The sequence below is a fragment of the Sciurus vulgaris genome, assembly GCF_902686455.1.
Source record: "Sciurus vulgaris genome assembly, chromosome: 17".
Taxonomy (NCBI): Eukaryota; Metazoa; Chordata; class Mammalia; order Rodentia; family Sciuridae; genus Sciurus; species Sciurus vulgaris.
In genome coordinates, this window is record NC_136478.1 from 57,672,996 (window position 1) to 57,696,314 (window position 23,319).

General features: G+C 40.7%; 1 protein-coding gene and 1 long non-coding RNA gene across 4 annotated transcripts in view; one reads left to right on the top strand and one right to left on the bottom strand.

Moving 5' to 3' along the window:
- LOC306648754 (sulfotransferase 2A1-like) overlaps window positions 1–22,866 on the bottom strand; it is a 56,206-nt gene extending 33,340 nt beyond the window's left edge. For 2 of the 3 annotated variants that reach the window (XM_079119057.1, XM_079119056.1), the window contains exon 1: window positions 22,780–22,862. In XM_079119057.1, the coding sequence (XP_078975183.1) occupies window positions 22,780–22,861 (82 nt within the window). In that variant the 5' untranslated portion in view covers window position 22,862. Of the gene's footprint in view, window positions 1–22,779 lie in introns of all 3 variants that reach the window. The other variant, XM_079119059.1, reaches the window with a different exon arrangement.
- LOC306648766 lies at window positions 6,721–12,713 on the top strand. The gene is made up of 4 exons (XR_013760477.1): window positions 6,721–6,917; window positions 7,987–8,195; window positions 9,714–9,840; window positions 12,500–12,713. It is a non-coding gene; the product is annotated as an uncharacterized lncRNA (long non-coding RNA).
- Window positions 22,867–23,319: the final 453 nt, after the last annotated feature.

The window sequence follows — 23,319 nt, forward strand, 5'->3', positions numbered from 1 at the left end:
GCTCTATTTCTGTAAGGTACATCATTGGGATTTTAATTGGAATTGCATTGAATCTGTATAGCACTTTAGGTAGTATGGCCATTTTGATAATATTAATTCTGCCAATCCAAGAACATGGGAGATCTTTCCATCTCCTAAGGTTTTCTTTAATTTCTTTCTTTAGTGTTCTGTAGTTCTCATTGTAGAGGTCTTTCACCTCTTTTGTGAGATTGATTCCCAAGTATTTTATTTTTTTCGATGCTATTGTGAGTGGGGTAGTTTTCCTAATTTCTCTTTCTGAAGATTCATCACTGATGTATAAAAATGCGTTGGATTTATGAGCATTGATCTTGTAACTTGCTACTTTACTGAATTCACTTATGAGTTCTAAGAGTTTTCTGGTGGAATTTCCAGGTTCCTCTAAATATATAATCATGTCATCAGCGAACAGGGATAATTTGAGTTCTTCTTTCCCAATTCGTATCCCTTTAATTTCTTTGTTTTGTCTAATTGCTCTGGCCAGAGTCTCAAGAACGATGTTGAATAGAAGTGGTGAAAGAGGGCATCCCTGTCTTGTTCCAGTTTTTAGGGGGAATGCTTTCAGTGTTTCACCATTTAGAATGATATTGGCCATGGGTTTAGTGTAGATGGCCTTTACAATGTTAAGGAATGTTCCCACTACCCCAGTCTTCTCTAGTGTTTTGAGCATGAACGGATGCTGTATTTCATCGAATGCTTTTTCTGCATCTATTGAAATAATCATGTGATTCTTAACTTTGAGTCTATTGATATGGTGAATGACATTTATTGATTTCCGGATGTTGAACCAACCTTGCATCCCTGAGATAAAACCCACTTGGTCGTGGTGCACTATCTTTTTAATATATTTTTGTATGCGATTTGCTAAAATTTTGTTGAGAATTTTTGCATCGATGTTCATTAAGGATATTGGTCTGAAATTTTCTTTCCTTGATGTGTCTCTGTCTGGTTTAGGTATCAGGGTGATATTGGCTTCATAGAATGAGTTTGGGAGGGTTCCCTCCTCTTCTATTTTATGGAATACTTTGAGAAGTATTGGAATGAGCTCTTCTTTAAAGGTTTTGTAGAATTCGGCTGAGAACCCATCTGGTCCTGGACTTTTCTTTGTTGGTAGGCTGTTGATGACCTCTTCTATATCATTGCTTGAAATTGATTCATTTAAGTTGTGTATGTCCTCCTCATTCAGTTTAGGTAATTCATATGTCTCTAGAAACTTGTTGATGTCTTCGAGGTTTTCTGTTCTGTTGGAGTATAGATTTTCAAAATAGCTTCCAATTATGTTTTGTATTTCACTCGTGTCTGTTGTGATATTTCCTTGTTCATTCTGAATTTTAGTAATTTGAGTTGTCTCCCTCTTTCACTTTGTTAGTGTGGCTAAGGGTATTTCAATTTTGTTTATTTTTTCAAAGAACCAACTATTTATTTTGTTAATTTTTCAGATTGTTTCTTTTGTTTCAATTTCTTTGATTTCAGCTCTGATTTTAACTGTTTCCTATCTTCTACTACTTTTGGTGTTAGCCTGCTCTTCTTTTTCTAGAGCTTTGAGTTGTAGTGTTCAGTCATTTATTTGTTGATTTCTACTTCTTTTGTTGAATGCGCCCCATGAAATAAATCTTCCTCTAAGTACTGCTTTCATAGTATCCGAGAGATTTTGATATGATGTGTCTTTCTTCTCGTTCACTTCTAAGAATTTTTTTATTTCCCTCCTCATGTCTTCTGTTATCCATTCATCATATAATAGTGTATTATTTAATCTCCAGGTATTGGAGAAGTTTCTGTTTTTTATTCTGTCATTTATTTCTTATTTCAATCCGTTATGATCTGATAGAGTACAAGGTAGTATCTCTATCTTCTTGTATTTGCTAACAGTAGCTTTGTGGCATAAGTCATGGTCCATTTTAGAGAAGGATCCATGTGCTGCTGAGAAGAAAGTGTATTCGCTCTTTGTTGGATGGTATATTCTATATAAGTCAGTTAAGTCTAAATTGTTGATTGTGTTATAGAGATCTATGGTTTCTTTATTCAATTTCTGTTTGGATGATCTATCCAGCGGTGAGAGTGGTGTGTTAAAATCACCTAGTATTATTGTGTTGTGGTCTATTTGATTTCTGGAATTGAGAAGGATTTGTTTGACGTACATGGATGAGCCAATGTTTGGGGCATAGATATTTATGATTGTTATGTCTTGCTGATTTATGCTTCTCTTAAGCAGTATGTAATGTCCTTTTTTATCCCTTCTGACTAGTTTTGGCTTGAAGTCCACATTATCTGAAATGAGGATGGATACTCCAGCTTATTTGCTGTGTCCGTGTGCATGGTATGTTTGTTCCCATCCTTTCACCTTTAGTCTATGGGTATCTCTTTCTATGAGATGAGTCTCTTTGCAGGCAGCAAATTGTTGGATTTTTCTTTTTAATCTATTCTGCCAGTCTATGTCTTTTGATTGATGAGTTCAGGCCATTAACATTCAGGGTTATTATTGTGATATGATTTGATATGATTTGTGATATGATTTGATTCCCAGTCATTTGACTCATTTTTGTTTTTTGACAAAGCCTCATGGAATATTTTGCTGCGAATATTCTTCAATGCTGGCTTTCTTTTTGTAAATTCCTTTAGCTTTTGTTTATCATGAAAGGATCTTATTTCATCATCAAATCTGAAAGTAAGTTTTGCTGGGTATAAGATTCTTGGTTGGCATCCATTTTCTTTCAGGGCTTTGTAAATGTTGTTCCAGGCCCTTCTGGGTTTTAGGGTCTGGATTGAAAAATCTGCTGATATTCTTATTGGTTTCCCCCTGAATGTAATTTGATTCTTTTCTCTCACGGCATTTAAAATTCTGTCTTTATTTTGTATGTTATGTATTTCCATAATAATGTGCCTTGGTGTGGGTCTGTTGTAATTTTGTGTATTTGGAGTCCTATAAGCCTCTTGTACTTGGTTTTCCATTTCATTCTTCAGATTTGGGAAATTTTCTGATATTATTTCATTGAATAGATTGTTCATTCCTTTGGTTTGTTTCTCTAAGCCTTCCTCAATCCCAATAATTCTTAAATTTGGCCTTTTCATGATATCCCATAATTCTTGTAGATTCTGTTCATGATTTCTTACCATCTTTTCTGTTTGGTCAACTTTGTTTTCAAGATTAAATATTTTGTCTTCAATATCTGAGGTTCTGTCTTCCAGGTATTCTATCCTAATGGTTATTCTTTCTATGGAGTTTTTAACTTGGTTTATTGTTTCCTTCATTTCAAGGATTTCTGTTTGTTTTTTTTCAATATCTCTAACTCTTTATTGAAATGATCTCTTGCTTCCCGTATTTGCTTCTTTAACTGTTGATTGGTGCGATCATTTAATGGCTGCATTTGCTCTTTCATCTCCTCGTTTGCTTCCCTGATTGTTTTAATTATGTACATTCTGAACTCCCTTTCTGACATTTCTTCTGCTGTACTGTCATTGGGTTTTATTGATATAGTATCTAGGTTTGTTTGGGACATTTTCTTCCCTTGTTTTCTCATACTGGTCAGATGTCAGTGGGACTTTGTGATATTGCAGAATTCTTCTATTGGCTTATAGTGTCCCTGTAGATTTCCAGGGTCTCACCTTCCTGCCTTCAGTAGCCTGAAGTCTTAGAGTAACTTGATAATGTAGTGCTTCCAAGGAAAGCTGCCCCTAGTCCTCTACTGGTTCCAGGACTTGGAGCTGGCTCTGTGTGGAAAGGCTCTCACTGGGGGGTCTTCTCCGAGAAGCTAGCCTGGAAAGGTGCTTCCTGCTGAAGGGGGCCGGGCTGTGGGCTGTTTGGGGAAGTCCCTGGCTGCCCTGTACTAGTCCCTGAAGCAACCTGCAGGCAAGAACTCGCCAGCCTGGTTCAGGGACTTGAAGCTTGGTTCTGTGCAGAAAGGCTCTCACTGTGGGGCCTGCCCCAAGATGCTGGAGAATCTGGCCCTGTGGGAGGAGCCCACCGCCGGAGTGAGCAGAGCTGCCTGGGGAGGACTCTAACTCCTCTGCCCTATTCTAATAAGCCACCCGAATCTGGGCCTGCAGCCCAGGCAGTGCTTCACCGGTTGGGGGAGACTCACCCCGAGGCTCTATTTTAGTCCGAGTCTCTCAATGCCTCCCCTTCTTGAATCTTGGGTTCTGGAGCCACTGGAGATGCAGTCACCCTCTAGTCCACCTACTTGGATCGCCCCTTGGAAAAAGCCTGCGGCCGGGGGGGGCAGGGGGCAGGTCCACCTGGAGAGGTCTATGGCTGCCTTGCCCTGGTCCCAGAGGCTGCTCTATCTTCCTTTTTGTAGAGAGAAAAATTGACCCACAGCCACTCCTGGCATCTGCCCAGGGAAGAGCACCTGTCCACACAGGTCCTCCTGGCTCCCCAGGCCAGACTCCATCTTGGAACGCTGCAGTGGCCTCCATAGGCCCCTCCACATCGTAGCCTCCACCTTAGGAAAACAAAAAGACAGGGCCTGGAGGCAACTGCCTGAGGAAACAACATCTGCCACACAGTTGCTATCCAAACAGGTTCCCCTAGGACGCCCGAGGGCCCAGCTTCGCAGCCCTGTTTCTGAACCTTTGCCTCCATCCTAGGTCACCTCCATTGCCCTCTTGGTTTTACTCTGTCTTTCCTCTGCATCTTCCATCCTGGGACACTGGACAGGGCCTGAAAGCCCAACACCAAAGCACCTACAGGTTTGATGCTGCCGCTGCCAACAAAGACCATGGTGCTTCCATCTAGGGACAACAGCCAGATTCTAAATGTCCACTTCTGAGTCCCCACAAGGTGTACAAACTATTGCAAACCTACTGTTTACATTGTAAGTAATAATTGAGCACCTCATTTTTGTTTATTGCAATAAAACTGTAAACATCTTAATAGGGACTAATTGATTGAAAGCTGCATATTTTTCACATTGTGTGCCCTTCATATTGATCTCCCCCTTAAAGGTGAGGTATTGGAAATCTGCAGGGGCACTATAAATCTGTAGGGTTTAAAATGTAATACTTCAAATCTGCACTGCTAGAGGGGAAGACACAAGTACATAATGAAAAAACAAGGGAAGAAAGCATCCCAAACAAACCAAGACACTACAATAAAAAATTCATTGACAGCACAGTAGAAGAAATATCAGAGAAGGAGTTCAGAAAGTACATGATTAAAATGATCTGCAAAGAAAATGATGATATACAACAGCATGCAGGAAGCAAATATTATGTCAAACAAGGGATAGAGATTCTGAAAAAAATCAGAAATCCCTCAAATGAAGAAACAATAAACAAAATTAAAGACTCAATAGAAAATTTAACCAACAGACTAGATCACTTGGAAGACAGAACCACAGACAATAAAGACAAAATATATAATCTTAAAAATAAAGTTGACCACACAGTGAAGATGGTAAGGAACCATGAACAGAACCTCCAAGAACTATGGGATAATATGGAAAGACCAAAATTAAGAATTATCAGAGTAGAGGAAGGAGCAGAGAAAAAAACCAAAGGAATACACAAACTTTTCAATGAAATAATGTCAGAAAATTTTCCAAATCTGAAGAATGAAATGGAAAATCAAATCCAAGAGGCTTATAGGACACCAAATGTACAAAATTACCACAGACCAAACCAAGGCACATTATAATGAAAATGCCTGCCATACAAAATAAAGATAGAATTTTAAAGGCTGCAAAAGAAAAGTGTTGTACATCATATCAGGGGATTAAATGCTACTCCTATTTCAGCCAGAGTCATACTCTTCCCCAAATGTTGGTCATTCTCCCCAGGATGCACACACCAGCTGAGCCACATCAGGTTTAGAATCAGCATCAACAGCTCCCAGTTGAATACACAAGTGCTCAGTCTAGTAAGACACCCAGGAATTGGCAGAAAGAGTGGAAAGGGCTTCTGCTCCTGATGACCAAACATTGTACATAAAACACCATTGCCTTCAAAGTGGGTTGACATCATTCATCAGATGGTTCTCACTGGAGGTGACAGAAGCTTATGGGGAATTGATAAAAATGCAGGTGTGTCCAGAAGTATTCATGGCAGCAGGAGACCACTGTTTAAGGACTCCCTGGATTTAGTATGTTGCCAACACATGTAAAGTGTTGACTCCCAGGATCCACTGGGATCTGAAAGTATTAGCGCAAGTATGTGAAAGGGCTTTCATTGATCGCTGATGTGGTAGATAGGAAAATTCACTTAATTCAGTCCTTAAATCCTGGAAGAATGAAACCCAGTCTCATGCATCAATCAGAAGGTAAAGAAGGACTGCACCCAGATCCAGTTACAGTTCACCCCCATATCTAATGACTCTAAAGCAAGTCCTTGTCCTTTAGAATCAAAGAGTCATCAGTGCATGTTCCTGAACATCCTTCCAGGCTATTATCACTACACTGTATCTCTCAGTTTCATGTAGAAATTCTATACTGAAAACTCTTTGTAATGCAAATAAATGGAAAGGATGGCTTTCTTCAGGTCCCAGGTATTGCTCACTGCCGTATATGGCAGCACTTGCTGTGGGGTCCTGCCCATGAACTCATGCCCAGATCATCATGCTCATGGTCACTGAATGTGTCCAAAATTGCTCAATATCATGAAACATTGGATCACCAGTCAAAATTTGGTTTTACCAACCAGTTAAATTGACGACAAGAAAAAGTTAATGATTCTCTGAAATTTCCTTTAAAAGCTAGTCTCCCAAAATTTCCCATAACTTCCAATGGTGACGACAGCTGAACTCCAGCCCCACAACCAGAAATTCATCATCATGACATATGAGTTCCTGTGGTTTGAAGGGTTACCTTTCCCTGATTTTGGTTTCAGCTCTGCAGTTATGAAAGAAGCATGTACTAAGTTTGTGATAAAGGATGAAGATACAGTAATGGTGTCTTACCCAAAGTCAGGTAAGGAATCAGGACAGGAAACACTCATGGAAAAGGTGAGCGCTATGTTGCTTGTCACTCAGCAGATGGATGGAATGTGCTCTACATGCCAGGGAGCCCTGCTTTGGGAGGAAGGGGCAGTGCCCAGCCACTTTCATTCAGACAATTGCAGAGAGGGAAACAAGTGCTCAGCAGGGATCATCTTAGGTATTGGAAGACCATATAGGAGTGATGCCTAAGCAGATTCAGATGTTTGTGTGATGGCATGGGAGAAATGGGTGGTGAGGAGGACCAGTGAAGAACTAACGGCAAAAGAGCAGCTCAGTAGAAATAAAAAGACTGAATAGGAGACCATGTGGAGAAGAAGACTATTTTAGAGTAGGAGAATCAGCATGGGAAAAGGTTGGGAATCAAAACTGAACAGGGAAATTGCAAGGGTCTGAAAGGGCATGCATTCTACAACCACAGGAGTGGAACTGGGGTCAGGAGCAGTGCAAACTGAGTGACAATTGAGGCCATGGAATCAGAGGGTATGGTGTGTTGGAAAGTCAAGAAGAGTGGGAACATCATAAAAGGATCTCAGCAAAGAGCCAAGAGGTGGAACCAGCCTCAAATGCATTGACAAGTGAATGCATAAACAAGGTTCGCCATATTAATAAAATGGAATAAAATTCATCATTAACAAGCAAAAATATTCAGACACCTTCTACAACATAGATCAATCCTGAGGGCATTGTGCTAAATGCATATATTGGGCACAAAAGGACAAATACTGTATGATTCCATTGGTGCAAATACCTAGTGTAGATAAGTTCATAGAAACAGAAAGCACCCTGGTGGATCCAGGGAGTAAAACATGGACAAAAGTAGGAAAATGCTGTTAAAAAGCAGAGAATTCCAGTTGTTAAAGATGAACAGGTTCTGAACATTGGCTGACACGAACAGGAACATGATTAACACTGCTTAGCACTACCTGATTGCATGCTTTGAATGGGTCCATGATTATGTTTATGTTATGGATTTTATCATGGTTTTTTTGTTCACAAGTCAGGTTGAAATGAATGAACATCACTTTTCCTTCCTTATCTAGGAACCCACTGGTTGATTGAAATTCTCTGCTTGATTCACTCCAAAGGGGATACCAAGTGGATCCAGTCTGTGCCCACCTGGGAATGCTCACCCTGGTTAGAGACAGATCTGGGTCACAAATTGCTAAATGAGAGTGAAAGACCAAGGCTCCTGACCTCTCACCTTCCCTTCCATCTCTTCCCCAAGTCGTTATTCACTTCCAAGGCCAAGGTCAGCGTCTAACATTTCATCAATGCTTTTTGTCCTTCATGGGCCTAGATAAAACCTGTAGATCTTGCCAGGCTGTCTGCTCATGGGGTAGGTTGGGAGAGACCTGAGATTCTCAGACATTAGGTGAGGCTGATGAGGCCACAACTCAACCACACTTGAGTGCAAGGATGTGGACCATTGCACACATTAGCTAGCCTGTAATCAGGGATAACAGGTCTTGCTAAGGCCAGAGTCTTAGAAAACCACATCTTATGTGCAACCAGAATTTATACCTGCATCTACACTAAAGTATCCCTCATTTCCTCCTCTTGAAGATGTTAGCGGATATTAATTCTATAAAAGCCTCCTGCCAGGTAGGTGGAAGCCCCCAAGTCCGAACTGCCCATATGGAGTGCAGAGTATGCACACATCGATAAATTCATAACTCCTGGGACTGCTCAGGAGCCTGGCTCTCTATTCTAACCACCGCAGCCCACTGCATGTCAATGTGCTTTGTGATCAGCAGCCACTTCAGCCTCCCCTTGGCTGAGGATTAATCAGCATGGACCATGGATATCCAGGATCTAAGGTGTCACAGGTTATTTGTAGAAACATGCTTTCTAGAAGTGTTTGTTGACTTCTGATTTTTTTCATATGTTTCTTAAACATCACCAGGAATCCTAGATTAATGAACTCCTGTGTTGGAAAGTGCCTCACAGTGAAGCTGCTCCAATACACACAATTCCACATCTCCTGTTCTGTTTCATTAACCTCTGCCTCATTAAACTGAGGCCTAAGAAGACATTAGACCTGCATGAATAACACCAAGACAGTTGATGCAAACACATGTCAAATACTGATGCTCCAATACCAATGGTGTGTGTGATGTGTGTGTGTGTTTCTGTGTTTTCGTTAATATTAAACACTGGCCTCTTAATATATACATATGTACACAGTTAAGCAACTATACTCCAGAGCAGACTTAGACATTTCTACAGTCCAGAAAGATTCCCCAGGCCCCTTCTACCAATCGGCACCCACAAACTAAGGGAAATACACCCTGCAATACAGTTACAGATTACTTTGCTTATTCTTGAATTTTTATAAATGCCTTCATGCTTTATGAAAGTAATTCTGTGCAATTCTAAAAGGTCTTTTGTGTGTGAAATACCGTATATTGTTATGAATCTCAATAATCCATGATTTCTTAATCCATTCTGCTGTTAGTGATCATTATGGGTGAACACAAAAATAATTCACCAATTACCATTTAAAACTTTCCAGCAGCTTCCTCTATTCAGTAGACTAATAACCCAGAAATAAGAAAAAAGTTATACCTCTTCTATTCCTATCAAGGAATATGAAATTCGAAGTTTATAATGTATATTTTATTAAGGAATACTATAACTAATTTGTTAAAGGAACCCACTGAACTTCAATAGAGATTCAGTAAGAACTGCCTGGAGAAAGATCTAGATCAAGGTGAGAAATGACTGATTGAGACTGATTTTTCATTCTCTCATTTTTTCTTAATTTAAGGTGCTATATCTCATGAGAAATCCCAAAGATCTTCTTCTATCAGGTTATTATTTTTGGACTACATCAACGTTTTCTATTAAACCAGAGTCACTGGAACAATACTTTAAATGGTTCATCCAAGGAAACGGTGAGTGTTCTGAGACATAAGATCTGCTTCCCCAACTCGACTGACCTTTCTCCTAATTTCCTGGTATCACTTTTGTATTTTCTTTCTGTATACTTTCGACATATGAGAGAAAACAGACAATCCTTGACTTCATGAGTTTGACTTCTTTCAATTACCATGTTGTTCTCCAGTTCCATCCTTTTTTCTGCAAGTGACAGAATTGTGTTATTTTTATGATTGAGTAAGCCATGTCTTGTATATGGAGTACATTTTCTGTATCTTTCATCAGCCAATGGATACCTAGGCTGGTTCCATAATGTAGCTGCTGTGATTGAACTGCTATTAACATGGGCATGCATGTACTGCTATAGTATGTTGACTTTAATTCTTTTGGATAAATACCAAGGGGTTCTATGACGAAGTCATATGGTGGTTCCATTCCTAGACTTTTGAGAAAGCCCAACACTGATATCCATGCTGGCAGTACTAATTGTAAGTGTTCTTTTCCACTCCCATCCCTGACAGCATTTATTGTTATTTGTCTTCTTGATGATTCTAATGGGAGTGAGATGCAATCTCGGTATGGCTTTAAATTGCTTTTAAATGGTTTTAAAGACGTTGAAAATTTGTTCATAAAATTCTTCACCATGATATTTCTCCTTCTGAGAAATGATCATCATTTACCCATCTATTCATTGGGTTATTTGATTTTTGGTATTAAGATTTTTGAATACTTTATTTATTCTGGATACTAATCCTGTCACAGGAGTAGCTGGCAAAGATTTGTTCCCAATCTGTACACACTCTCTTCTTTGTCTTATTCCCTTTGTGTTGCAGAAACATTTTAATTGATGCCATTTCATTTATCGATTCTTGGTTTTGTTTCCTGAACATGAGGAGTCTTATGGAGAAAGTCATTCCTGCATCTATATGGACATGAAGGTGCTTTGTTTCCTACTAGTAGTTCCAGTGTTGATGGTCTAATTCATGTTTTTTTGATCCACTTTGAGTTCATTTTTGTGCAGGATTTAGCTTCATTCTTCTATATGGAGGTATTCTGTTTTCCAAACACCATTTATTAAATAGGCTGTTTCCTCCAATATTTGCTATTGTTTTCTTTGTTAAGGATCAGATGAGTCTATCTGTTAAGTTTGTCTCTGTGTCTTCTATTCAAATCAACTGATCTATGGGTCTGTTTTGATATAAGTTCAATTTTTCTGTTACTACACCTCCTTGGTATGATTTGAGACTGGGAAGACGTTGGAATGTGATACCTTCAGCATTACTCTTTGTGTGTGAGTGTGTGTGTTGGGGACTAAACCAGGGCCATGCACATGCTAGTCAAACACTCTGCCAATGAGCCACATGCCAGCTCTTCATCATTGTTCTACCTGCTCAGATGGCTTTAGATTTTTGTGTGTCATTTCAATTTTGGGACTCTTCCTTGTATTTCTATGAAGAATGTCAATGGTATTTGATAGGGATTGCATTGAATCCGTAGATTTCTTTTGGTAATATGTCAATTTTTATTCTGGTGATTCAAGAACAAAAGAGGGCTTTTCAACTTGTCATGCCTTCTTCAATTTCTTTCTTTAGTATTCTGTAATTCTCATTATAAGAGACTTTTCTCCACTTTAGATAGATCACATCCAGGGTTTCTTGAGTATTGTTTGATATGGTACCAGGGACTGAACACAGGAGTGCTTAACTACTCAGCCATGTCACCTGAACTTTTTTAGAAGTTGCTGAGTTGATGACGGCCTCACTAAGTTGCTCAGGCTGGTTTTCACCTCCCAATCATCCTGCCTCACCTTCCTGAGATCATGGGATTTTAACCATCTGTCACCAAGCCTGGATACCTAGGATTTTTGAAGACCTTTGTAAATGGAATTGTATTCCTGATTTCTTCCTCAGCAGATTCATTATTGTTATGAAGAAAAGATCTTAGGCTTTCTCTGTTGGTTTTGCATCCTGCTACTGTGCTGCATTTGGTAATCAGTTGTAGAAGTGTTTGGGGAGAGTTTTTGGGTCTTCAAAGCATAGTTCCTTATCATCTGAAAACACTGATAATTTGGCATCATTCCTACTTGTAATTCTTTGATTCCCTTCTTCTGCCTGATTTCTAAGGCTAGGGTTTCAAGAACTCTATTGAATGGTAGCCGTGAGTCTGGACATCATTGCATTGTTCCTGATCTTAGGAGAAATGTTTACAGTTTTTCACCAATTAGCATGATATTTGGCTTTGGGTTTGACACATATAGTCTTATGATGTTCAGCAAATTACTTCTGTCAAGGAAAATTCTTTGAATGTGTTAAAGACCCTATATAAATTTTCACATGTTGAACCAAACTTACATCCTTAGAATGAATCCAGCACATCATGATGTATAATCTTACTGTTGAATAGAATTTGCTAATATTTTAATAAGTTTTCTGTGTCTGTGTTCATCAGGAATAGTGATCTGTTGTTTTATGACTTGATATGTCCTTGTTTTGGGTATCACGATCATACTAGTTTCATAGAATGAATTCAGGAATGGTCCTGCTCTGTTTCATTACTTAGTTTGAGGAGCATTTATCAATATACCTGAATCAAGCTATCAGGTTGTGATGAGTGACAGGGACAGCCCAGCCCCTGTTTTGCTAGTGTATACCCTGCACCCCTGTATCTGACCTGCAGTGCCCTATGGATCATGGTTTGAGCACATTCGTGGCTGGATGTCCATGAGACACAGGGAGAACATCCTGCTGCTGAGTTATGAAGAGCTGCAGAAGGTGAGAACGCTCTCATAGTCAGTGCCTGCCACTACACACCTTCCTTGTACCCTCTTGATCCTGAGGGTCTCCACTGCACATTTCTTGTCAAAGCACAGCCTCTTGGAGAACATTGGGAATCAACAAACTGTGGGTCTCCTTTGCCCTGCTCCTGCTTAGTACTCACCAAGCTCTAAGCACTTTCTCAAAGCCTCATCCTGGGTTTCTTCTGGCAACATCTAAAGTGCCCTTCCACACACTGAGGCAGGGTGTCAGGGCTTATGCTCACACCTGTGGCTGTCAAGGTTTCTCTGTGCAGAACCCAAGATGCTGACAGGAACCTAGTCATCCCATCTGACAGGCAGAAAGCACTAACCCCAGAATGTGTCCCTCTCTTTGGCTTCTCCCCTTGACTGACAAGGTGATGAGAAGATGAGAAGTCACTCTGTGTGACTCCTCTGAGACGTCAGGGGCTGGAGTGACAGGAAAGGTCTGCAGATGGTGCTGAGCACTGGGGTGGGTCCAGGTAGAGCTGGGCAACCTGAAGACCTCTACCTATCTGAGCACAGGATGGTGACTGTGGATGACAGTCATTGTGCCTTTAAACATTGCAAATGGAGAGTCTGTTGAAACTTCCCAAGTAAATATCTGAGTGTTTAGATAGGAACTCACACTGATTGGATATAGCACACTGAATATGTACTGATTCTAAGTGGATCTTTCTGTTGGTGCACGACCATGCCACACTGACCTGCACAAAGCTGCACAGTTCTCTGTGTGAGGTTACTAGGTCCAGATGTAACTGAAATCTTTAGAATTTTTAGAAATATCATTCAGAATTATTAAACATGTAGGAAAACAAAAACAGTGAACAGACCTTAGAAAACACGTGGCCTGTTAGTGATGTCTTGGGGATGGAGCAGTTACTGTACCGAAGGCATCTGCTTCCCCTGGTGAAAGACCTCTGGTCTCCTTCCTGCAGCTACTTCATGTTCTCCTGTGTTCTCAGCATGAATTCAGTTCTCACCAAGGAGCCCTGGATGCCACAGTCACCTACCTCAGCAGCAAGCTCCGGAGTGCACAGAGCTGCCTGGGGAAGACTCTAGCTGCTCTGCCGTACTGTAATAAGCCACACCAATCTGGGCCTGCCACCCGGGCAGCGCTTCCCTGGGTGGGGAGACTCACCCCGTGGCTCTGTTTTAGTCCAAGTCTCTCAATGCCTCCGCTTCTTGAATCCTGGGTTCTGGAGTGACTGGAGATGCAGTCACCCTCTAGTCTGCCATCTTGGATCCTGAAGAATCTTCCCTGACAGAAGAACTTTGATGAACGTCATGAGTATATGTGTCAAACCAAAAGCCAAATATTATGCTAATTGGTGAAAAAGTGTAAACATTTCTCCTAAGATCAGGAACAATGCAATGATGTCCAGACTCACAGCTCCCATTCAATAGAGTTCTTGAAACTCTAGCCTTAGAAATCAGGTAGAAGAAGGGAATCAAAACTTAGAAGTAGGAATGAAGCCAAATTATCACTGTTTGCAGATGATAAGGAACTATGCTTTGAAGACCCAAAAACTCTCCCCAAACACATCTACAACTGATTACCACATTCAGCAAAGTAGCAGGATCAAAACCAACATAGAAACCCCAAGATCTTTTCTTCATAACAATAATGAATCTGCTGAGGAAGAAATCAGGAATACAATTCTATTCACAATGGTCTTCAAAAATACTAGGGATCCATGCTTGGTGACAGATGGTTACAATTCCAGGGGCTCAGGAAGGTGAGGCAGGAGAATTGGGAGGTAAGAACCAGCCTGAGCAACTTAGTGAGGCCCTCACAACTCAGCAACATCTAAAAAAGGGCTGGTGATGTGGCTGAGTAGTTAAGCACTCCTGTGTTCAGTCCCTGGTACCATATCAAACAATACTCAAGAAACCCTGGATGTGATCTATATAAAGTGGAGAAAAATCTCTTTCAATGAGAATTACAGAATACTGAAGAAAGAAATTGAAGAAGACATGAGAAGTTGAAAAGCCCTCTTTTGTTCTTGGATCATCAGAATAAAAATTGACATATTACTAGAAGAAATCTACAGATTCAGTGCAATCCCTATCAAATACCATTGACATTCTTCAGAGAAATAGAAGGAAGAGTCCCAAAATTGAAATGACACACAAAAATCTAAAGCCATCTGAGCAGGTAGAACAATGATGAAGAGCTGGCATGTGGCTCAGTGGCAGAGCGTTTGACTGGCATGTGCATGGCCCTGGTCTCGTCCCCAACCCACACACTCACATTCACAGAGAGTAATGCTGAAGGTGTCACATTCCAACGTCTTCCCAGTCTCAAATCATACCAAAGAGGTGTAGTAACAGAAAAATTGAACTTATATCAAAACAGACCCATAGATCAATTGATTAGAATAGAAGACACAGAGACAAACCTTCACAGACAGACTCATCTGATCCTTAACAAAGACACCAAAAGCAAATATTGGAGGAAACAGCCTATTTAAGAAAAGGTGCTTGGAAAACTGGATACCTGCATGTAGAAAAATGAAGCTAAATCCTGCACAAAAATGAACTAGAAGTGGATCCATAAAACATGAATTAGACCATCAACACTGGAACTACTAGTAGGAAACAAAGCACCTTCACCTCAAGGTACAGATGCAGGAATCACTTTCTCCATAAGACTCCTAGTGTTCAGGAAATAAAACCAAGAATTGATAAATGAAATGGCATCATGTTACAAAGTTTCTGCACAGCAAAGGAAATGAGACAAAGAAGGGAGGGTCTACAGAATGGGAGAAAATCTTTGCCAGCTACTCCTGTGACAGGATTAATACCCAGAATATATAAAGCATTCAATAATCTTAATATCAAAAATCAAATACCCTGGATCCAAAATGGTGGACTAGAGGGAGGTTGCATTCCTTGTCACTCCGCAATGCCGGATTCAAGCAGAGGATATCTGTTTCTCAGTGAGGCAGTTTTTGCTGCTTATGGATTACCTGCTCTTTACCCCATTTGTCTGCTTTGATCACCTGCAATCTGCCAGCATGTCGACGCCTTTTTTGAGAGCAGATTGCTCACTGTCAGGCGTCTATCATCCACCATTTGCCTGCCTCTCGCCTGTCCAAAGCCTGCCTTACCCCTATCCATCACCCAATGCTCGAGGATCACCCTCCGATTGTCCGACAGCTGCCAGCAGACTGACCGCAGACCGCCAGTGGAGAACCAGCTGACTGCTGTTGCCTGGAAGTTCACTGTTACAGTACCTGCAGGTTTGATTACATGTGACTGCCGCCATTTTGAGACAACAGCCAGGACCTGTAGGACCCCTGGCCTGACTGACGGAGTCCCGTCTCCAGGATCCCTCAGCCCGACCGATCACTCTCTGCCTCTGGGGCCCTCACATCAACTGACTGCTCCCTGCCACAAGGACCCCCAGACCAACTGACTGCTCCCTATCACCGGGAATCCAGACCTCCTGGATCCCACAACCACTCCAAACACACTCGATGTCTAGGACTACTGCTGGACCAACTTCATCCTGTCTCCAGGACCTCCTACTGACCACCTCCACCCCTCAGCTACAGCTCCCCATTTGCCAACATATTTGGAAGCCAGAGCAGCCATCTTGGATAATCCTGGAAGCCGGAGCTCCGATCTTTGGGTGGGGCAAATCCCATCCTGCGATGCCTGCTGGAGGCTTGAAGCTCATTCTCAGGTCCCTCTCATACATCAGGCTACTGAACACTGGGAGGTTTCATTACAATGTGACTATTATACAGTAGATTTTCTTTTTGCTCCTTTTTAAAAAAAAATTAAGTTTTTATTTCTTTACGTTTCTTGCTTTTTTTTTTATTGTAAACAAATGGGATACATGTTGTTTCTCTGTTTGTACATGGCGCAAAGGCATACCATTTGTGTAATTATAAATTTACATAGAGTAATGTTGTTTGATTCATTCTGTTATTTTTTCCCTCCCCCCCACCCCTCCCACCCCTCTTTACCCTATACAGTGCTTCCTTCCTCCATACTTGCCCCCCTCCCTAACCCTAACTCTAACCCTAACACTAACCCTTCCCTCCCCCCCATTATGTGTCATCCTCCACTTATTAGCGATATCATTCGTCCTTTGGCTTTTTGAGATTGGCTTATCTCACTTAGCATGATATTCTCCAATTTCATCCATTTGCCTGCAAATGCCATAATTTTCTCTTTCTTTATGGCTGAGTAATATTCCATTGTATATATATACCACAGTTTCTTTATCCACTCATCAATTGAAGGGCATCTAGGTTGGTTCCACAGTCTGGCTATTGTGAATTGAGCAGCTATGAACATTGATGTGGCTGTGTCTCTGTAGTATGCTGATTTTAAGTCCATTGGGTATAGGCCAAGGAGTGGGATAGCTGGGTCAAATGGCGGGTCCATTCCAAGTTTTCTAAGGAATCTCCACAGTGCTTTCCAGAGTGCCTGCACTAATTTGCAGTCCCACCAGCAATGTATGAGTGTACCTTTCTCCCCACATCCTCGCCAACACCTGTTGTTGCTCGTATTCTTGATAATCGCCATTCTAATTGGGGTGAGATGGAATCTTAGGGTGGTTTTGATTTGCATTTCTCTTATTACTAGAGATGTTGAACATTTTTCCATATGTTTGTTGATTGCTTGTAGATCTTCTTCTGTGAAGTGTCTATTCATTTCCTTAGCCCATTTGTCGACTGGATTATTTGAATTCTTGGAGTAAAGTTTTTTGAGTTCTTTATAGATTCTGGAGATTAGTGCTCTATCTGAAGTATGATTGGCAAAGATATTCTCCCATTCTGTAGGCTCTTTCTTTGCATTGCTGATAGTTTCCTTTGCTGAGAGAAAGCTTTTTAGTTTGAATCTATCCCAGTGGTTGATTGTAGCTTTTATTTCTTGTGCTATGGGAGTCCTGTTAAGGAAGTCTGATCCTAGACCAACAAGGTGAAGATTTGGACCTACTTTTTCTTCTATAATCTGCAGGGTCTCTGGTCTGATTCCGAGGTCCTTAATCCATTTTGAGTTTAGTTTCGTGCATGGTGAGAGATATGGGTTTAGTTTCATTCTGTTGCATATGGATTTCCAATTCTCCCAGCACCATTTGTTGAAGAGGCTATCTTTTCTCCATTGCATATTTTTGGCACCTTTGTCTAGTATGAGAAAATTGTATTTATTTGGGTTTGTGTCCGTGTCCTCTATTCTATACCATTGATCTACCTTTCTATTTTGGTACCAATACCATGCCGTTTTTGTTACTATTGCTTTGTAGTAGAGTTGAAGATCTGGTATTGCAATACCCCCTGTTTCACTCTTCCTGCTAAGTATTGCTTTAGCTATTCTGGGTTTCTTATTCTTCCAGATGAATTTCATAATTGCTTGCTCTATTTCTGTAAGGTACATCATTGGGATTTTAATTGGAATTGCATTGAATTTGTATAGCACTTTAGGTAGTATGGCCATTTTGACAATATTAATTCTTCCTATCCAAGAACATGGAAGATCTTTCCATCTTCTAAGGTGTTCTTCAATTTCTTTCTTTAGTGTTGTATAGTTCTCATTGTAGAGGTCTTTCACCTCTTTTGTGAGATTGATTCCCAAGTATTTTATTTTTTTCGAGGCTATTGTGAATGGGGTAGTTTTCCTAATTTCTCTTTCTGAAGATTCATCACTTATGTATAAAAATGCATTGGATTTATGGGCATTGATCTTGTAACTTGCTACTTTACTGAATTCACTTATGAGTTCAATGAAAACTACAAAACATTGAAAAAAGAAATTAAGGAAGACCTTAGAAGATGGAAAGATCTCCCATGTGCTTGGATAGGCAGAACTAATATTGTCAAAATGGCCATACTACCAAAAGTGCTACAGAGATTCAATGCAATTCCAATTAAAATCCCAATGACGTACCTCACAGAAATAGAGCAAGCAATCTTGAAATTCATCTGGAAGAATAAGAAACCCAGAATAGCTAAAGCAATCCTTAGCAGGAAGAATGAAACAGGGGGGTATCGCAATACCAGAACTTCAACTACACTACAAAGCAATAGTAACAAAAACAGCATGGTGTTGGCACCAAAATAGACAGGTAGGTCAATGGTACAGAATAGAGGACACAGACACAAACCCAAATAAATACAATTTTCTCATACTAGACAAAGGTGCCAAAAATATGCAATGGAGAAAAGATAGCCTCTTCAACAAATGGTGCTGGGAAAACTGGAAATCCATAGGCAACAGAATGGAAGTAAACCCCTATCTCTCACCCTGCACAAAACTCGACTCACAAAGGATCAAGGACCTTGAAGTCAGACCAGAGACCCTGCATCTTATCGAAGAAAAAGTAGGTCCAAATGTTCACCTTGTTGGCTTAGGATCAGACTTCCTTAACAGGACTCCCATAGCACAAGAAATAAAAGCAAGAATCAATAACTGGGATAGATTCAAACTAAGTAGCTTTCTCTCAGCAAAGGAAACTATCAGCAATGCGAAAAGAGAGCCTACAGAGTGGGAGAATATCTTTGCTATTCATACTTCAGATAGAGCCCTAATTTCCAGAATATATAAAGAACTCAAATAACTCTACACCAAGAATACAAATAACCCAATCAACAAATGGGCTAAGGAAATGAACAGACACTTCACAGATGAAGATCTACAAGCAATCAACAGATATATGAAAAAATGTTCAACATCTTTAGTAATAAGAGAAACGCAAATCAAAACTACACTGAGATTCCATCTCACCCCAATTAGAATGGCGATTATCAAGAACACAAGCAACAATAGGTGTTGGCGAGGATGTGGGGAAAAAGGTACACTCATACATTGCTGGTGGGGTTGCAAATTAGTGCAGCCACTCTGGAAAGCAGTGTGGAGATTCCTCAGAAAGCTTAGAATGGAACCGCCATTTGACCCAGCTATCCCACTCCTTGGCCTATACCCAAAGGACTTAAAATCAGCACAGTACAGTGTTACAGCCACATCAATGTTCATAGCAGCTCAATTCACAATAGCCAGACTATGGAACCAACCTAGATGCCCTTCAATTGATGAATGGAAGAAGAAACTGCGGTATATATATATATACAATGGAATATTACTCAGCTATAAAGAATAATAAAATTATGGCACTTGTAGGCAAATGGATGAAATTGGAGAATATCATGTTAAGTGAGATAAGCCAATCTCAAAAATCCAAAAGAGGAATGATCTCACTGATAAGCGGATGATGACACTTAATGGTGGGTGGGAGTGGGACAAGAATGGAGGAGGGAGGGACTGTATAGAGGAAAAAGAGAGGTGGGAGGGGTGGGTGGGATGGGAAAAAATAATGGAATGAATCAAACATCATTACTCTATGTAAATATATGAATATGCAAATGGTATGCTGTTACTCCATGTACAAACTGAAACAACATATATCCCATTTGTTTACAATAAAAATAAATTAAAAAAAAAAGAAAAAATCAAATACCCCAATGAATAGATGGGTGAATAACAATCATATCTCAGAAGGAGATATCTGATCACAAACAAATTTATGAAAAAGATTATCAACCTCTTTCACAACCAGATAAAAGCAGATTAAAGCCACACTGAGATTGCATCTCACTTCCATTAGAATCATCAAGAACACAAATAACAGTAAATGCTGTCAGGTCTGTGAGTGGAAAAGAACAGTTACAATTAGTACCACCAGCATGGATATCAGTGTGGGGTTTTCTCAAAAGTCTAGGAATGGAACCACCATATGACTTGGTCATAGAACCCCTTGGTATTTAACCATAAGAATTAAAGTCAGCATACTAAGTCAACTGGGGATCGAACCCAGGGCCTTGTGCATGCAAAGCAAGCACTCTACTGACTGAGCTATCTCCTCAGCCCGGAGTGTTTAATGTCAATGAAAACACACACAAACACACACAAACATCAAACACACCACTGTTTGACATGTGTTTGCATTAACTGTCTTGGTGTTATTCTTGCAGGAAAAAGGAATGTCTTCTTAGGCCTCAGTTTAATGAGGCAGAGGTTAAGGAAACCCAACAGGAGACATGGAATTGGGTCTATTGGAGCAGCCTCACTGTGTGGAACTTTCTAAGACAGGAGTTCATTAATCTAGGATTCTTGGTGATGTTTAAAGAAACATGAAAAAAAATTCAGAAGTCAATAAACACTTTTAGAAAGCATGTTTCTACAAATATCCTGTGACACCTTAGATCCTGGATATCCATGGTCCATGCTGATTAATCCTCAGCCATGGGGAGGCTGAAGTGGCTGCTGATCACAAAGCACATTGACATGCAGTGGGCTGTGGTGGTTAGAATAGAGAGCCAGGCTACTGAGCAGTCCCAGGAGTTATGAATTTATCGATGTGTGCATACTCTGCACTCCATATGGGCAATTCTGAATTGGGGGTTTCCACCTACCTGGCAGGAGACTTTTATTGAATTAGTATTGGCTAACATCTTCAAGAGCAGGAAAGGGGGGATACTCCAGTGTAGATGCAGTTATAAATTCTGGTTGCACATAAGATGTGGTTTTCTAAGACTCTGGCCTTAGCCAGTCCTGTTATCCCTGAATTCAGGCTAGCTAATGTGTGCAATGGTCCACATCCTTGCACTCAAGTGTGGTCTGGGTTGTGGCCTCATCAACCTCACCTAGTGTCTGAGAATCTCAGGTCTCTCCCAACCTACCCCATGAGCAGACAGCCTGGCAAGATCTACAGGTTTTATCTAGGCCCATGAAGGACAAAAAGCATTGATGAAACATTAGACACTGACTTTGGCCTTGGAAGTGAATAACGACTTGGGGAAGAGATGGAAGGGAAGGTGAGAGGTCAGGAGCCTTGGTCCTTCACTCTCATTTAGGAATTTGTAACCCAGATCTGTCTCTAACCAGGGTGAGCGTTCCCAGGTGGGCACAGACTGGATCCACTTGGTATCCCCATTGGAGTGAATCAAGCAGATAATTTCAACCAACCAGTGGGTTCCTAGATAAGGAAGGAAAAGTGATGTTCATTCATTTTAATCTGACTTGTGAACAAAAAACCATGATAAAATCCATAACATGAACATAATCATGTATTCATTCCAAGCATGCAATCGGGTAGTGCTCAGCAGTGTTAATCATGTTCCTGTTTTTGTCAGCCAATGTTCAGAATCTGCTCATCTTTAACAACTGGAACTCTCTGCTTTATAACAGCATTTCCCTCCTTATGTCCCTGTTTCAGTCCCTGGATCCACCATAGTGCTTTCTGTTTCTATGAACTTAACTACACTAGGTATTCGCACCAAGACAGTCATATAGTATTTGTCCTTTTGTGTCCAATGTATGCAGTTAGCACAATGCCCTCAGGATTGATCTATGTTGTAGAAAGTGTCTGAGTATTTTTCCTTGTGAAGATTGAATTTTATTCCATTGTATTAATATGCCACATTTTGTTTATGCACTTACTTGTCCAGGCATTTGAGGCTGCTTCCACCTCTTGGCTCTTTGCTGAGATCCTTTTGTGATGTTCCCACTCTTCTTGACTTTCCAACATCCAGTCTTTCTGACTCCTTTGCCTGAATTGTCACTCAGTTTGCACTGCTCGTGCCCCCAGTTCCACTCCTGTGGTTGTAGAATGCATGCCCTTTCAGTCCCTTGCAATTTCCCTGCTCACTTTTGATTCCCAACCTTTTCCCATGCTGATTCTCCTACTCTAAAATAGCCTTCTTCTCCACATGGTCTCCTATTCAGTCTTTTATTTCTACTGAGCTGCTCTTTTGCCGTTAGGTCTTCACTGGTCCTCCTCACCACCCATTTCTCCCATGCCATCACACAAACACCTGAATCTGCTTAGCATTCACTTGTATACGCTCTTCCAATACCTAAGATGATCCCTGCTGAGCACTTGTTTCCCTCTCTGCAATTGTCTGAATGGAAGTGGCTGGGCACTGCCCCTTCCTCCCAAAGCAGGGCTCCCTGCCATGTAGAGCACATTCCATCCATCTGCTGAGTGACAAGCAACGTAGCTCTCACCTTTATTATGGGTGGTTCCTGTCCTGATTCCTTACCTGTTTTAGGGTAAGACAATATAACCTTGTGTTCATCCTTTATCACAAAGTTAGTACATGCTTCTTTTATAACTTCGGAGCTGTAACCAAAATCAGGGAAAGTTAACCCTCAAACCACAGGAACTCTTGTGTCATGATGATGAGTTCTCTGGTCGTGGGGCTGGAGTTCAGCTGTAGCTGAATTTCCATTGGAAATTGTGGGAGATTTTGGGAGACTAGACATTAAAGGAAATTTCAGAGAATCATTAACTTGTTCTTGTTGTCAATTTAACTGGTTGGTAAAAGCAAATTTTGACCAGCGATCCAAAGTTTCATGGTATTGAGCAATTTTGTACACATTCAGTGACCATGAGCATGATGATCTGGGCATGAGTTCATGGGCAGGACCCCACAGCAAGTGCTGCCATATATGCCAGTGAGCAATACCTGGGACCTGAAGAAAGCCATTCTTTTCCATTCATTTGCATTACAAAGAGTTTTCAGTATAGAATTTGAAACTGAGAGATACAGTGTAGTGATGATAGCCTGGAAGGATGTTGAGGAACATGCACTGATGACTCTTTGATTCTAAAGGACAAGGACCTGCTTTAAAGTCATTAGATATGGGGTGGACTGTAACTGGATCCAGGGTCCAGTCCTTCTTTACT